The sequence below is a fragment of the Cydia pomonella genome, chromosome 18 (assembly GCF_033807575.1).
Source record: "Cydia pomonella isolate Wapato2018A chromosome 18, ilCydPomo1, whole genome shotgun sequence".
NCBI lineage: Eukaryota > Metazoa > Arthropoda > Insecta > Lepidoptera > Tortricidae > Cydia > Cydia pomonella.
Window position 1 is genome coordinate 8,574,994 of NC_084720.1, and position 16,621 is coordinate 8,591,614.

At 34.9% G+C, this 16,621-nt stretch overlaps 1 protein-coding gene and 1 long non-coding RNA gene across 10 annotated transcripts in view; one reads left to right on the forward strand and one right to left on the reverse strand.

Moving 5' to 3' along the window:
• LOC133527369 (uncharacterized) overlaps positions 1 to 16,621 on the forward strand; it is a 274,455-nt gene that overhangs the window by 180,008 nt on the left and 77,826 nt on the right. The window lies entirely within an intron of this gene.
• LOC133527359 (high affinity cAMP-specific and IBMX-insensitive 3',5'-cyclic phosphodiesterase 8) overlaps positions 1 to 16,621 on the reverse strand; it is a 311,161-nt gene that overhangs the window by 90,197 nt on the left and 204,343 nt on the right. For all 9 annotated transcript variants that reach the window (XM_061864311.1, XM_061864312.1, XM_061864317.1 and 6 more), the window contains one exon: positions 5,328 to 5,393. In XM_061864311.1, the coding sequence (XP_061720295.1) occupies positions 5,328 to 5,393 (66 nt within the window). The remainder of the gene's footprint in view (positions 1 to 5,327; positions 5,394 to 16,621) is intronic.

The window sequence follows — 16,621 nt, forward strand, 5'->3', positions numbered from 1 at the left end:
CCTAATTTCCATTATGTCAGAGTCCATTTTCGGAATTACCGGAGATATGGAAGTAATTCGGAATTAACAGTATTCCTTAATGCATGCACGACGCAATGGGCGCGCACACCGGTAATTATATACTTAGGTACAAGTGAGATGCATTGCGAATAATGTAAAATCAAGCTGAGAAATTAAGTTAAAATGAAGCTCCAGCTAAAAACACTCTTAGAGTGTTTTCACATTGTCCGATTGATATCGCATGTCGGAAACAACTTGGTACAAAAAGTTAAAACGTGTTTTTATTTGTAAAAATTGTATATATAGTTACAGATGTCAATCACAACGAAAAAATCAACGATATTCAACTCTGGCTAATGTGGGACTCGAACCCACACCGGTCCAACTCGTTACCTATTGCCCTAGCTGACCATCCGTCATTTACCGCGATTTTAACCATTGCAACTTTGACAATGTCACTAGCGACATCTGCACTTTTAAGGTTTTTGTATATTAGTATATTTTTTATACATCTAGTTATTGTTTTTTGTTAAAAAAAAGCATTACAAAAAAGGACTTGATGCCATAGAACATTTTTCATCATCCGACATCCGATATCCGAAAACGCCCTAAGCAAATTCTCTTTCCAAACAAAAAAAAAACCAGTAATGGTTAATTTGTTAAAATAACGCCATTTTACCAGTGTCTGATCCTCTAAACCTCACTGGTAGTGCCATTGTAATTGATGGTGGGTTTTAGCAGTGGGTGGTGAAGAGGCGATTTCGGATTTTAACATGATCATACCAAAAATAAAGAAATTCAAAATGTTTAATTTTACAACTTTAACTACGAATTCATATTAAAGTACCTTTCGGTTCTTCAGATATCATTTTTCATCCTGATTAGAGCAAACTTTCCGTGGGACGTTCCGATTTAAAGCTACAAGCAATAAATAAAAAAGAGTATAAATTTTTGCACACCTCCTGGGATCGCGCAAACTCGGATCACACGCAATTAGGACCAAATGAAGGTATTAAAACGATTTTCAGCTTGCTGGAAATTAATTCTTCGAAAATAATTTGATTGGCTTATTACTCTTAGTAGTTTTTTAATTTTACTGACGAAATTTTGTAATACCTATAGATAATACGAGTACTTATATAAATATACATTATAACATTTTAATTTTCGATTAGAAATAAACAAGTTTGTTTCGTTCTGGTGTTTACATCGAACGGAAAACATTCGACAAGACATTAGAACCAGTCTTATCTTTAAACCAAAGTTCGTGATTAATGATTATCGAAACAGGTAGACACAACAAATCGTATTTATCTGCGGATTATTCGTCAGTAAACAAGATATTCTCAGAACTGATTATTCTGTATAAACAGGTAGCTCTTGAAGAATAAGGAAAAGGCTTTTCCGTAACAGAATTTTTGATGATTGTGATTTGAAAAGGTTATATAACTTTACTGAGATAAAAATGGAAAGAAAGCTACAAAATGATAACGTTAATATATCCGTGTTTTTCTTGGGATGTATCACGAATTTTAAGGTAATAACATATTGCTTTCCCTCTCAAATCCCTAACCTGTTACAAATGATATGACATGTCCATTTTATTTACAAAGCATGTTAAATCATAAATTTGCATAAATGAGCGTAAATGTTTAACACTTCGAAAGCATGTATTTTTATTTTATTTCAAATATTAATAACCGAATGTAAATAATACATTAGATAATAAATAATATAATACAGTCACATCAGTAGTAGCGTATCAAACAACGCGCCAAAAGTTTTTTTCAGTAAGAGATATCTCTCGACAGTTCGCGTTCAAAAGTATATGCAACAGTTTAATTGTTCTATATATGGATGCATCTTTGTTTGTTAAGGTATCAGAGAATGTAGATATTTTTGACGCATAGTCTGATATGGTACTTTATACTTGAAGCTAAGTTTTATAGGTACTTGAAATATGGATTTCGTGCTACGGCGTAGAGCTGAGCATCTACGAGTTACTAGTTAAGTTACAAGTACTTATTTATTTACTTCAAAAACTCTGCTGCAAAAATGCTACGCCTATGGAGTGTAGAATTAAGAGGAGTGTCATCTCTTATGGTAGAACTGTTGCAAAAGTGTCCAGCTGTCAGCTATACATAATAGTTTAAAATCTCTCCAGAGTTTTTTTTGTTCAAGTATTGTAGGTATTGTAGCGCCACCTATTTAAGGTTTTTTGATGACACTTTTTGGTACATGGAGATTTGTTTCCTTACCTCCACCTTCCGTAGCTACGCCGAAGACTAACAGTCGTATTCCAATTTTTATTATAGGATATGCATTCGACCTGAGATAGATATGGATGGGATGTGTCAATGTCAAAAGTGAAATTTCTTCAACACAATACTTCACTTCACGTCACTTTTTGACACAGACAGATCCGACCTAATATATGAGGGTTGACTGAAAAATTCGCGGCCTGGCCAATTAAAAAAAAACTTTTTTCTTTTTTCTGCCGCCATTTTGAACTGTCATTATTCAACTGTCTTCCCGCGAAATTTCAATTGGCGTCTATATTTAAAAGCAATTTTACGGTATATTTAAAGTTACGAGTCGGTAGATATCGTGAAAATGGAGAAATTAGAGCAGCGTGCTGTGAATAAATACCTGCATAAAAAACAACTTGTCTTGGCAACATTTTACATGAAAATGTTTTTGATTGGATTTCACTTCTTTTTGTAAGATGCTTATGACAATCTTCCATCCCCTAATTTAAAGGGTTGGGGGTGATTTACTATTAAAAATCCTGAAATACGTATCTTGGGACATCTTTTATATAACCTGTTTTTTTTACTCATTGCCCATACAAACTTCAACCCCCTTTTCCTCCCGCTTTTCATCCTTGGGGGGGGGGGGGGATGTGATTTAGGGATTGCAAATTATTATGTATCCTTCCACATAACAAAAACTTTCTACATACCAAATTTAAAGGCACAAAATTTTAATTTTGGAATTTTTGTTGTTGTTTGTGTACTAATACTATCCTACATACCAAATTTCAGCTTCCTAGGACTTCAGGAAGTACCCGAAGGGATGATCATCAGTGAGTGAGTGAGTCAGTGACCAAATCGTTTTTTTAGATATGAATATAATCTAAAGTATCAGAGCTATGCAATTGAATTTTTTATGATTAATAAGTCCACTATTGACATTATTTGTTCATCTGGTATAATCCAAACCCAAGTTACGACGGTTCAAAAAAACGACGAAGCGGTCCGAGAAAAGGTAGGTAGTGCCCTTGCGCTTCGCTTTGCTCGTCTTGGCGGAGACACTACCGTGCCCCCAGATATAAACATCTAAAAATCGGGATTTTTCTCGCTGACTGACTTAACATATCCACTTCCAGATGACATACCAAGTTGAAATTTGCCAGCTGGGCAGTTGTGTGGTTACGAATCTATGAACAAGATGCAGTGTTTTTTTTACTCTTTCCAAATAATAGTTTTTATTTACACACTAAACGCCTAACGATATTTGTAATAGCAGAAATAAATCAACTACAATGACTACTCATATAATTTCTGTGCAAAAAGTCGATGCTATCCCATCATAAACATAATTGTGAAATGAGAGCCAAATTCAATATTAAGAATATGAGTCGTTGTTGACTTCGGCGGGAAAAGAATTAAGATCTATACCTATAGGTATGTGTGCCATTGCCAAGTTCTAGTTCACTTGGAATGTAATTAAAGTTCAGGATTTGTCTTGGCTAGTTTTTATACCAACCAACTCAATTGTAGAAAAGTAACATACGTATATATTTATTATAATATAACCTGTACGTAAAAACTAGCGAAGTCAAATCCTGAACTTTAATTGAAACGTAATAAATATAAGAGCCTCGGTAGAGAGTACCATTTTGTACCTTTTGGCGTTGAAACTCTAGGTCCATGGCGTCCCAGCGTGCACAAGTTTTTTGGAGAAATCGCGAAACGTCTGTTTGACGTAACTGGTGACCGAAGAGCTGGCGGCTTCCTCGCACAACGTATCAGTATTGCGATACAACGAGGAAATGCCGCCAGCATCCTTGGTACAATGCCTCAAGGGCCTATTTTAGATATAAGCTAGTTATAGTAATCATCTGTATATATCCATTATGTATATTGTTATTGTCAATAAATAATACATACTTCTAATTATATCCTAAGTGAACTAGAACTTGGCATCCATACAGATGGATATCAATGTATAAATAGATAATATAGATCTTTATTCTTTTGCCGGCGAAGTCAATGTTAATGTTATGTTTTTGATGGGATTATTTAGGTATGTGCTGCCATTTTGAATATAATAGTTGTAAAGAATGTCCGGCCATTTTCTGAAAATTATTATGGCTGCGGCTAGGTTTGATTTTTTTGACAACATATTAAGTAATAGGAACGCAAACATTTTAAATTGTTTATCAAAGTTATTCAGTTTAAGAATCACAAGAACTTTGCCGCAGCCATAAAAAGTAGAACGAGAACAAGTTTTGCGAATCATTTCTACTCGCTATATTTTCTTTGTATTACTATTTCTAGAAAAAAAAAGTAATACCACACATAGGTATATGTTAGTTTCATTTTCATGCCAAGTTTCATGTTATCAACATGTCATTTTTGAAATGAGTAACTTTGATTGCTTGGATGCGGATAAGTTCCTGAGACTCTTGCGCAGACATACTAAAAAGTGTTCTTTTAAGCGGTTATCATGCCGGTGCTGTTACCGGATTTGGTGCCGGCGTGATAACAGCCTTATTTAACGGGACTAAGGCTCGGTTGCACCACCCCACCTATAAAATGAGCGCAAAATTTTTATTCTATGGGAGTACCTATAGGAAAATACTTCTATAGATTACTCTTAACTATATAGTTAAGAGTATAGAATAATAGACTGCTGTACCCCTAGTGTACATTTATTCGATAGCGAAACGTGACGTTCGCGTTTGCGTTTAGTCTCATTTTGTATGGGATTTTGAGTTTCCAAAACGTCCCGCTTGGCGCGCTGTTTCTAAATCCCATACAAAAAGAGACTTAATGCAAACGCGTACTTCACGTCACGCTATCGAATAAATGTACACTAGGGGTTCTGACTGTTGCTGGTCAGATCGTCAATAGTGGTTGGTGCAACTGGCCCTAAGAGGCAAATCAAAATATCTAAATGATGTCATTTAGGTATCGTGCGTTTCGTTCGCGCCAATACATGTACGGACAAGTAAGAGCGAAATGCACGATGACTAAACGACATAATTTTGATATCTGTGTAAGTTCGAATTGGCTTGTAAATACGATATACATATAAGTTACCTCGAGAGGCTCCGGCGGCGCGTAGAGCAGGGCAGTGGGGATGTGCGCGGGCGGCGGCGACCTGTTCTGCAAAGAGACAACCGGGTCATACACACGCAGAAATACAATCAGTTGTCTCATCTGCTTCCGAAAATTACAGATTCTTGGACTATGACACAAAAATGGCCATTCATCAATGATCTCTAACTATCGGGAACGAAAAAGACAAATTCAAACACTTACTTTAATATTTACGTACATTAAAATACTTCTTATGCCTTAATATTTACTGGTATTACTCAAATAATGGAAGACACATTAATGGTACAGTTACCATTTCTTTCTTGCCCGCAGGCATGTTAAGGTCGCGCTCGTCATGCATGGTTGCATGGTGCAATACAGAGTAGCAGTAAAGGACATGCATTAAAAATAATCCATGAGATGGTAGCCCGTTATGGTGTGGGTAGAACACATTTAAAACTCGTAGTACATCAGTACCCCTAGTGTAAATATTTTTGACAGCGAAACGTGACGTACGCGTTTGCGTTAAGTGTCATTTTGTATGAGATTTTTGACTTTCCAAAACGTCCCGCTTGGCGCGCTGTTCAAAAACCCATACAAAATGAGCCTTAACGCAAACGCGTACGTCACGTTTCGCTATCGACTAAAATTACACTAGGGGTACAGTTATTAAGTGAAGATAGTCTTGACAATACGAATAGAGTAGCGTTCGGTTTCTATTATATGTATTTACGTGAGCATGTTTATTCGCTCGAAATTTCATGGTTAATGTACCAGGTATTCAAGACGTGATTGATTATTAATAGTGCCCTGATCAAACGTACTGAGTACAGTACTGATCGTTTCGTTTGTGGTGAGTTTTGTGACGAGTATTCGGCCGAGGGCACTCTCTCGCCATTGTACTCGGTGCGTGTGATCAAGGCATACTAACACATAAGATTTTGAGAATTGGGCGTAAGTACAGTCAAGTTCATAAATATTTATACAATAAGGTGAAAAAGAAATAAATCAAAATGTTTCATCAGTAGATAAGGTGAAATATGTACACATAAGGAGTGGTTCAGAAAAAAAGTAGCCGCACATTATGTGGATATTTCACTTTATTTAGGGATAATTTTTAAGTAGTGTAGTTTTTTACTAATCCTTACATACTATTCTATAAAATTAAATACAATCGCATTTAAAATAAAAGGGCGAATTGAAATGTTCGCCTTTTATATTACATGTCTCCTAAGACTTTTTGAACAACGTCTTCTGAATGAATTTATGAGGTGTTTCTCATAAACATAGTTTTTTTCTTTAAGTTTGATAAGCTACTTAATTTGACATTATTAAATTGTCTTATGTTCGATATTGCGCTTTTTTGATTTGACTTTGAGGTAGTTATATGGAATTTCCATTTTTGTGTATTTGCGATTTTTACAGAAATTTGTCTCCCATAGAAAAACCTCTGTCAGAGGTTAGATTGGAGAGATTTCCTGACTACCGAAGACGAACTCCAGTTTATTGGTATAATTTACTCGTAAGATGATATTCCTAAAAGCATACAACTAGTTGTGAAAATTGAAATTCAAGTGTGGCATTGTGAAAAACGGCAGGTGAAGATTGTCAAATTGTGTTGTACAAAAAGTTACGAAGAACATTGCAATAAAAACGAGAAAACTCAAAGAATCTGATATTTCTCAATATGACTTTATTGTTATTATATAGTATTTTATCTACAAATTACTGAAAAAATAAAATGCTTCATAATTAGTGATAAATAAAAAAAGTATACTAGATAATTCACTACCACTTTTTTACTGAACCACTCCTTATTTATAAACTTGATACATTGAATATGCGTTTGAGTACCGCTGGCAATATCGGAGCCTTATTAATTTACACGATTCAAAATAAGGCCTCGGGGGAAATTTGGAGCTGCGAGTGGAATTCTCTGCGGTGGCTTTGGCGACTCGTACCCGTAGCTACAGATACACGCTTAGAAAACCAACTTTTGAGGGAAAAAAATAGATCAAATTTCTATAGATTATTAGCGTTATGTTCGTTAATTTTGGAGCATTGTTTGTTTTAGAGCTAAGAGCGCTCTTTTTTTGATTCTGATATAAAAGTAATTACAAACTGAAATAGATGGCATATAGTTTTTAAAAAGTGACTAAACCTGTTGACGAATGATGGACCCTATGACAGTTCCTTGATGTGTATTTTGGTTGGGCTTTAAAAAAACAATAAAACATGTTTTTAATAAATAAATTAATGTTATAGAACAAGGTACCCCGCCGCGTCTGTCTGTACATACAGATGTATGTTCGCGATAAACTCAAACACTACTGTTAAGGTTTGTTATGGTTCTGTGTAAAATATGTAACTAATGTAACCCGCGCGAAGCCGGGGCAGGTCGCTAGTACAAAATATAAGGTAACTTGTTAATTAATATCATTGTGCAAATTGTACACACTAAGAGTTCAAGGCCCCGTAGAGTTCAAGGGCGACTTGGGTAACGCGTGTGTAGCCAAAGAATATTACGGATACGTGCTGGGAAACCCGCTACCGACATTAGAATCGCTACAGATATTAATCTTAGAATAAATTAATCGTGGAAAAATTACTGTCTTGAGACTTGAACTCACGGCCTCTGGTCTCACCCAAGACTAATTTTTCCACTTTTAAATGTAGTCTAAACTTATATAGCATCGTTTGCAGACGTTTGTGCTTGTTAAAAATTAATTTCGCTACAGATATATTTGGATCCTTTGCTTTTCTCCCTGAATTTCAGGCCGCTGTTTGCAATGTCATTACATTTAAATACAACTATTTTACGTTGTTAATACCAGCACCTAATTATGATAGAATTTATAGTAAGATTAATATTATTAAAAATATTATTGTCAATAGATAGTTAACGATACCCGACATAACCCTGCGTTCATAGTTTCTGACCTGGCCGCGTAGCCAACGTTACAATCGATAACGCTCCGTAGCGTAGCGTAGTCATCTCTCTCTATCACTCTTCCATATTAGTGCGACTGTGACAGTTGCGATTCGTTCGCCACAGAGCGTGAACGATATGCACGTTGGCTACGCGAGCAGAATACTACTTACATAGTGTAATATTTGGCTATTTCGAGACCTTAATATTTGTGTTATTTAGCATTATATAGGTATATGTGGAAGCTAGTAATTTGCATCTAGTAGATAAGTCTATTAACCTATGTATTTTAGGCAGTAAGCGTCCCGAATAAAATAAAATAAATTACCTTCTCTTTAGTTATGAGAATCTAAATGCATCATGAGTATTTCAGCTCTAAGGTAAAATAAAATGTAATATACAACAAAACATTGTTGTTTTTATGTTTAGCTAACGTAATAGTTATTCTTCGGAGTAGCTGTTAGTGAAACCGCAAAAAATACTTAATTAATATCAAGTAATTGTACTTGTATGTAACGCTGGCAGGACTCGAACTCTCGACTGTAACATCTTCATCGTCGGAGCAACGACACTCATTTTGCTGCATTTTATTAATACCCTAAAATAAAACAACATTTTTATACAAAAACAGTCATTCGTGTAGATTTACGATTCCCTTTTATATGGTAATTGTAAATACATATAATATGTTGGAACTTAGGCACTAAGTATTATTTGCAAGTTCATGAAGATGATCCAGGACATGAGTATAAGTCATGTACAGTCAGCATCAATAGTAGCGGATGAAACAACGCGCTAAAAGTATCTGACATCCTGGATAACTTTTCCAAATATAGATAAATCTCTAAAATTTTCATTCAAAAAGACTGTAAAAGATATACATCTTTTCTTTCTTTTTTGTTCTAGATATCACTGTTTGTTAAGTTATTACAGATTGGTAGATACTTTTGAGACCTTGTTTAATCCGCTACTTTTGATGCTGACTGTACAGCATAGCCTATAATTTAGTACATAGAGAATTGAGTTTAGTTTCTATCTTCAGTTAATACATGCAAATAATAAAAATATGAGGAATTATGATGTCAAATACGAACCAGTAAATATAATATCACATTCGTTTTCAGCTCAAGTAAATTTTGAGTGTTCTCTCCTTGCAAAAATTCTTTTATCTCGCAAAATAAGAAAGTGCCTCGTATATTGTTCCGAATTGACATTCATACGTGTCACGGCCCCCTCGTTGTGCTAAACAAAATGACAAGGAGCTACGTGAACGAGATGCTCCGTCGACATACGCGAGCGTCTTAATATCTCATTCTTTATCCACTTAACACGAAGGATCGAGTAAGGACACTGACGGTATTTCTTTAGATTTATTTGCATTTTAAACCGAACAATATATACATACAGAGTTATAATTACTGGCAATATTTTGCGAGATGAAAATAGGTCATACTGAGCGCCTTCTACTATGGGGCCAATACTGAAATAACGCATAAATTGATATTTCATACGTTCCGGCTAATTTTTTTCGCGATTTCGGGTTGGTATCATAGTAAAAGTTGCTCAGTAAGGCCTATATATAATACCTATTCACATCGCAAAATTTTGACGAAAAAGGAAAAGAAACATCCTGTTTCATTACTAATAATTTCGTTATATGAAAGGACCTTATACCGTCGCTTTGGAACGACCTTATTTATACCGTCGTTACGCTTGTATGTAAATCCCGCTAAATAATTAGATGTCAAATTAGATGCTAAGGTTGATGTCAAATGTTAAAAACCGGCCAAGAGCATGTCGGGCCACGCTCAGTGTAGGGTTCCGTAGTTACTCTTCCGTCACAATAAGCTAAACTGGAGCTTAAAGTATAGTAAATTGTTAACCAAGGGATGAAACGGTACCTTTCACCCGAGTTAAACAAATAGGCAAATTTGCATAATCAGTACCTAATTAAAGTAAGTCTTTTTACTATGAAGGGAAAACTTTTTGCGATAACTCAAAAACAGCTAGACTGATCATGTCCGCTATAGTTTTCATTTAATGTCTTTCTTAAGCTCTACTTCCACGATTTTTTGGACCTATGGTTCAAAAGTTAGAGGGGGGGGGGGACACATTTTTTTTTTCTTTCGGAGCGATTATCTCCGAATATATTCACTTTATCAAAAAATGTTTCTTAAAAACCCTTATTAGTTTTGAAAGACCTTTCCAACAATACCCCACACTTTAGGGTTGAAGCGAAAAAAAAAATTCACCCCCACTTTACGTGTAGGGGAGGTACCCTAAAAAAAATTAAATTTTTAGATTTTATTGTACGACTTTGTCAGCTTTATTGATTTATATATCCATGCCAAATTTCAGCTTTCTAGCACTAACGACCACGGAGCAAAGCCTCGGACAGACAGACAGACAGACGGACATGGCGAAACTATAAGGGTTCCGTTTTATGCCATTTGGCTACGGAACCCTAAAAAAAGGAAGTATATTTACTAATAGTTTTCGGCGATCCTTGCCGGTTTTCAAAAATCGGGCACATGTCAGAATTCACAAGCGCAGCTATGACATTTGAATATTAAAGGTCATATCATTATAATAATGTTTCAAAAAAGTATAAAATATAAAATGTGTGGATGAATGAAATGAACGTATTGTTTACCTAGTCAGATAATCTGTACCATTCGGCCGTGTCAGATATTATGTACGTCAGCAAAATTTTGCATATAGACGGCAATGTTATGTTTTTAAACTGGATTATGTTATGAGGAGGCGTTTATAGCATTAGCTAGTTTAAAAAACATATAACGAAGGACGCAATTTGCAATTTTTTTTTCAAAGTAGTAGAATTTCAGTAAAATTTCTTTTGTTGTCAGATATATATTATCAAACCCCGTTATCTAGTTATGTTGCAGTGTTTGAATATTATATGTCGCCGGCCAGCACATTCTTTTTCTGGAAACTAACCGCAGACAGGAGATAAACCACCTTTTTCGATGATTAGTCTTTCCTAGAAAAGGGTGTCCTATTTTTCTTCAGATTGCAACTCAGATGGATGATTGCAGTCATTACGAAGCACAGATGTTCGTCTCTAAAGTTTCCCTCGAGAAATAATGTTCACACTCTACGCTTTGTGGGAATGACGTATGGCCAGAGACTAGTCAATAATAACGACAATAAGGCTCTATAAAATATGTAAATAATATAATGAGGATCATTGTTGTGTGTAAGTATATTATACTCGCAACAGAGGCCACTGCCGTGGAAATAAATATTACATAAATAAACTAGTGGCTCTGTGAGCTGTACACTTCGCGATAAGCTTCATAAGCTTAAAAATTTAAAAATATAAATGCGGAGGAGAGGACGGCAGAGGAGAACATCCAGATATACGAATGCCACAGTTGAAACGGAGACCTTCGCTTACGCTCGGTCAACAAGTAATATTGACCTAGTCCTGCCGGTGTCGACAGTCAGCTAAATGAGGCTCGTGTTGCAGGCATAACCTGACAGGACTCGCAGACGACGAAGTATTGGTAACAAACATTCATAACGCACGGCGTCACCTAGTGAGCTCTCTAAGAGTTTAAATCGATAGAGTCAGACCAAGATAAGATGGCAGCGATCTTGATAGCCCAGCCGGTCCAAGTGTCGAGTACACGCACACGTCATAATTTCATAGAAGTTTGACGTTTAAAATAACCCGTGCACCGTCTGGGCTATCAAAATTGCTGCCAACTTATTTTGGTTTGATTCTAGCTAGCCCTTTTTCTCTCCCTTTTTATGAATTTCTGACATTATATTAACTAGGAAGCCCTAGTATTATATACAACATTGGCATTTCATATTTAAATTAAGAAAACTGAATTTAAATTTTTAATTTTATTTCTTTTTGTTGACATTATTGGTTTTATGATTATCTTGTTTTTGTTTGTTGCTTATTATTATTTAGTATACAATTGACGATCTTTTTGTGAATTTGTGCTATTTTTTAATGAAAATAACATATAATTTCCATTTAGAAATAATTATACCTAATCTAATCTACCATTGCGTTGTTATTTATAACCCTGCGACTTCTTCAAATGGAGCTATCTACATACTATTACAAGTCAACTTTGTATCACGATTAACGTTCTTTATATGGCTTAACATTTTAGTGATGAGACCGCCTGTTGTTTGCCAGCGTAACTTTTCAGAGGTGTGTAGTAAAGAGTGTTCTATTCATCTACCTATCTTTTACTTATGATGTCAATGAACGTATTACGGAACTCGGTCGAGTCCCCCGAGGGCGGGATTCCTGGCGGAAATGCCGGGTGGGATGGCCAAGATCCTAGTGGCAATATGATCCGATTACTTAAAGTGCTAGGCGGCTATGCATTAGAATTTAAAAGGATGGAAAATGTGAGCAACGGCTCTAAGGAAAGCTACTTATAGACAGGTTGTGTAGTGGGTTTATGATGTACGTAACATAATAAAACTAAATAAACATTATTCAAACAATCAAACAAATCGACATAGCCCCACAGTTAGGTAAGGCTCCTATTTTGGGTAAGTGCAATGCGGATAAATCGGTCTGCGGGAAATTCCGCACATGAACGCTTTTTTTACAACCATCAGCTACAGAGCACCACGTGCTTTCACTGCTGGAATCCCACGCTGCTTTTCGATGAAGTTAGGAATAATGTAATTTTCTGAAATACGCATTTTTATAAAGAATTTACCGTAGGCTTAGAAGAAAATAATCTTAACCTTTATTTACTACGCCTAGCCAGATTTGAAACTAAGACTGACAGCTAATAGGCAGGCTTTTCTAATTTTGCCTGTCGCATTGCCAAACCACTGCTATTGACGTAAGTTTAAATTAGTATCTAATAAAGGGTACATTATCTTTGAAAATAATTTGAAGGGAAGAAATAATGACGTTAATTATTAACACTGATAGTTGATATTATCATAGATTATGATTAAGTACTAGTATTAGTTCTCGGTATTTGAGTAATTATTACGTATGTTAACGTCACATCTCTAATATTGATTAGCCACACATTGATTACACGTTGACAATTTTTTTAGTGCGGCATAGTTATTGTTAATAATTTGAACATACATTTATTTTGCGTTTGTGTATCAAAACAAAAGGAGACAATTTTATAGATAATACGTTATGTTTTAGTTAAATAAGTACGAAAAATATTCATAAAAATATTTTTTTCTATGTATTTTTGTTCCACCCAGTAAATTACCGTAAACAATAAACGAACGAACATACCTACCGGAAGATAGGCACAACAAGGCATCCTGTTCGTACGCTGTATACATTTGCTGCGTCAGTGTATTTTTAACTTCAGTATGGTTGATCTCTCTGGCAACCTTTAATTATTTATAAACCTTCCTAAAACTCCAAGCATGTATCTGGTTGTTAAAAGTCTTCCCATGTTACATAATTTATTGAAAAAAAAAAAAATAATAAAGCCTTGTGTGACGATAGAAGGATTGCAATAGCTAATAAGCTAAAATTTTAAACGAATCCTTATATTATTTATTGTCTTTCTTAGCATTTTCCCGAAAAAAGCCCGGGACCCTCTTTGGTAAACTTCTCCCAAAAGTTTAGACACTAAGATCAATGTGGAGAAAGCAGGGGATATACAATGTTTGCTTGGAACCGTCATAGAGCAAGAACTCGTATTTGTATATGTACTTCGCTCAGAAACAGTAAAAAAGGAAGAGCTTCGCGTGTTCTCCTGAGTTAGAAGCGAAGAAAGAGCTTGTAGACGGTCTTACCTGTTAGACGGTTTTCTCCACATTGACCTTAATTTTTACAAAAGCGACTTCCATCTAACCTTCTATTTCTAATGAGAGGTGTAGTGTAGTGTTTAGTAGTCTAGACCTTATTAGAATTAGTCCGATTTCTTATCAAAATAGCGAAGTGGTAACGGTGCTATATGAGCAAACCGAAAGATTTTGACAGTGTATTACTGATCATATTTAAAGACTAAAATGTCATATAAACTTTTCTGGATTTCGCCTAGTTTCGCAGAGTTAATACCAATATAAAAAAAAACAATTGATAGATGTCAAAAAGTGACAAGTAACCTTTGCAAAAACTAGTTTTTACAAAAAAAATCCTTTTACAAAAAAATAAATTCAGTGCCAGTTTTACCATAACATTAACTTTTTAAGTACAAATACGTTCAAAATTTGAACAAAAAAAACAAAACAAAATTTTTTTTGGCGAAATTTACTGAAACTCATATAACATTTTTTCCTTCTTTTGGCCTCAGAAGTACGTGGTTAAAATCTTTCGTGTTCCTCGTGAGCACCGTGTATAAACATTGCCATTCAATCCAGTATATGTAGCTCGAAATTGTTTTTTCTTTGTAGTTAAATCGCAACAACGTCAGTGTTTCAATAATATTTTACATTATAAACATTTCTATTCAATCCGGTATCGCTCGAAATATATTTTTTTCTATGTAGTTAATTTGCAACAATATCAGTATTTCAATATATTTTATATAAACCTATCAATATGTTTTAAAACATCGAAGGGTATTAGCGCCATCACGCCTCTCCCTATACTTAATTTAATTTGTCTTCATTTTAAAAGCTTGTCCGAACAGTTTATTATTTTTACGTACTCGTAGAAGCTTAACACGAATTTAATGAAGTAATTAACACTGAAACCAAGTATTAAAGGCAGAGCTAAAATAAAAGCTTAATGGGATATTAAGCTATGATAAAGCACTCGATTATTATCTTTTTTAATTAACATAATGCAATAAATTCATTTTTCAGTGATAAAGTCTAAAATAATATATCTTCAATGGCTAGCTATTTATATATTTTCAGGAGTGGGCAGAATCCTTGTTATGTATATATGTATAATAGAAAATGGTAACACTATCAGATACAATTGGGGCCCGAAAGAAAAAGGATGAAAATAAGATTGCAAACAAGATGACTGATGGCAGTTAAAACGGAAAGAATATTAATAATTTAAGCAACACAATAAAATACCTTTTTCTACTCGTCAACTGTAAGATTTCGTATACCAAACTATAATTGGGTACTTTTCATGTATAGGCTCCTAATTCAACTAAAATAGTACATTACGATACAAGTGCGAAAAATAGGAAATTCGAAACGAGTGGCGATAAATTAAAACACGACCGAAGGGAGTGTTTTAAATCGACACGAGTTGCGAATTACCTATTCGCACATGTATCGTACAACGTTTTACAGTACATATGGCCCTTTAAATGTTCGACACAGTAACATAATATGCTACTTCTCGCACTAGTGCTATAAAGTAGCCCCATATGTACTGTAATATTCATTTTAATACGCTGCAGTCAACCATTAAAAGGGGCAACTGTTTCATGAGCATATTCATTCAACGCGCGTTTATGTCTTTTATCGAACTTTTTCCTCTACTGATTAACCAATTTTTATTAATTATTCAGGTTTTATAGTAAAAAAAGTATTATTTTAGATGACTCGTAAAAGAGTATTGTATACAATAATGATATGTGTAATCAAGCTTTTCTATCTCGTACGTTACTTAGGCCACTCGGCAACACGTTCGTTCCTTCGTTGCCTAAACACGGTACTCGACTTAAAGCTCTCTGTTATATCAAGTTTGCCTCACTTTTCCACGCTTGCCTCATGTCCAGGAGAATAATAGAATCTAGGATTTTCTAGTTACACCTTAGTAGTATCTGAAAGTCTTAATCAACATAACAATAACGTCAAATTCTATTGTAACCTCAAGGCCAACGGCGAACACTTCATTCGGCCGGCAATTGTACGAAATCACTGCAATTTCGCCGGCTACTTCACCGCGCGGCTCTTTAATTACCACTTACGACTATACATTTTATACGTAGGTACTACTTGTTCTCGCTTAATACGATGGTTGACCTTTAGCTACGGAAAGGTAATTATTTCTCTGATAATTAAGTATATTGGGAAATAATGCCAGATTTTGTCGTTGGTCTATTACTTTTACAAATAATCAATCGTACAGATGATATATAATCAATTGATAGCATCATATCAAAAATAATAACATATTTATGAACTTTTTCAATAGGATTTTTTTTTGTTTTTTTTTTTTTTTTTTTTTTAGATCATTTTATAAATACTGAAAGGTTCTTTTGACACTGGTTCTTTTGACATACTTTGAAATATCGAGAACTACATATTTATATAATCGTCTTCTTCTTTTATGTCGAATCCTCATGTTTGAGGGTCGTGATCACCATAAGCCGCTCTATAATTTTTGCTTTTCTAACGAAGCCTTCAGAGTACGACTCGTGTAACCTCCTCGATTGCAAAGAACCAGGAGCCCGATTCAGATTTAACACGACCG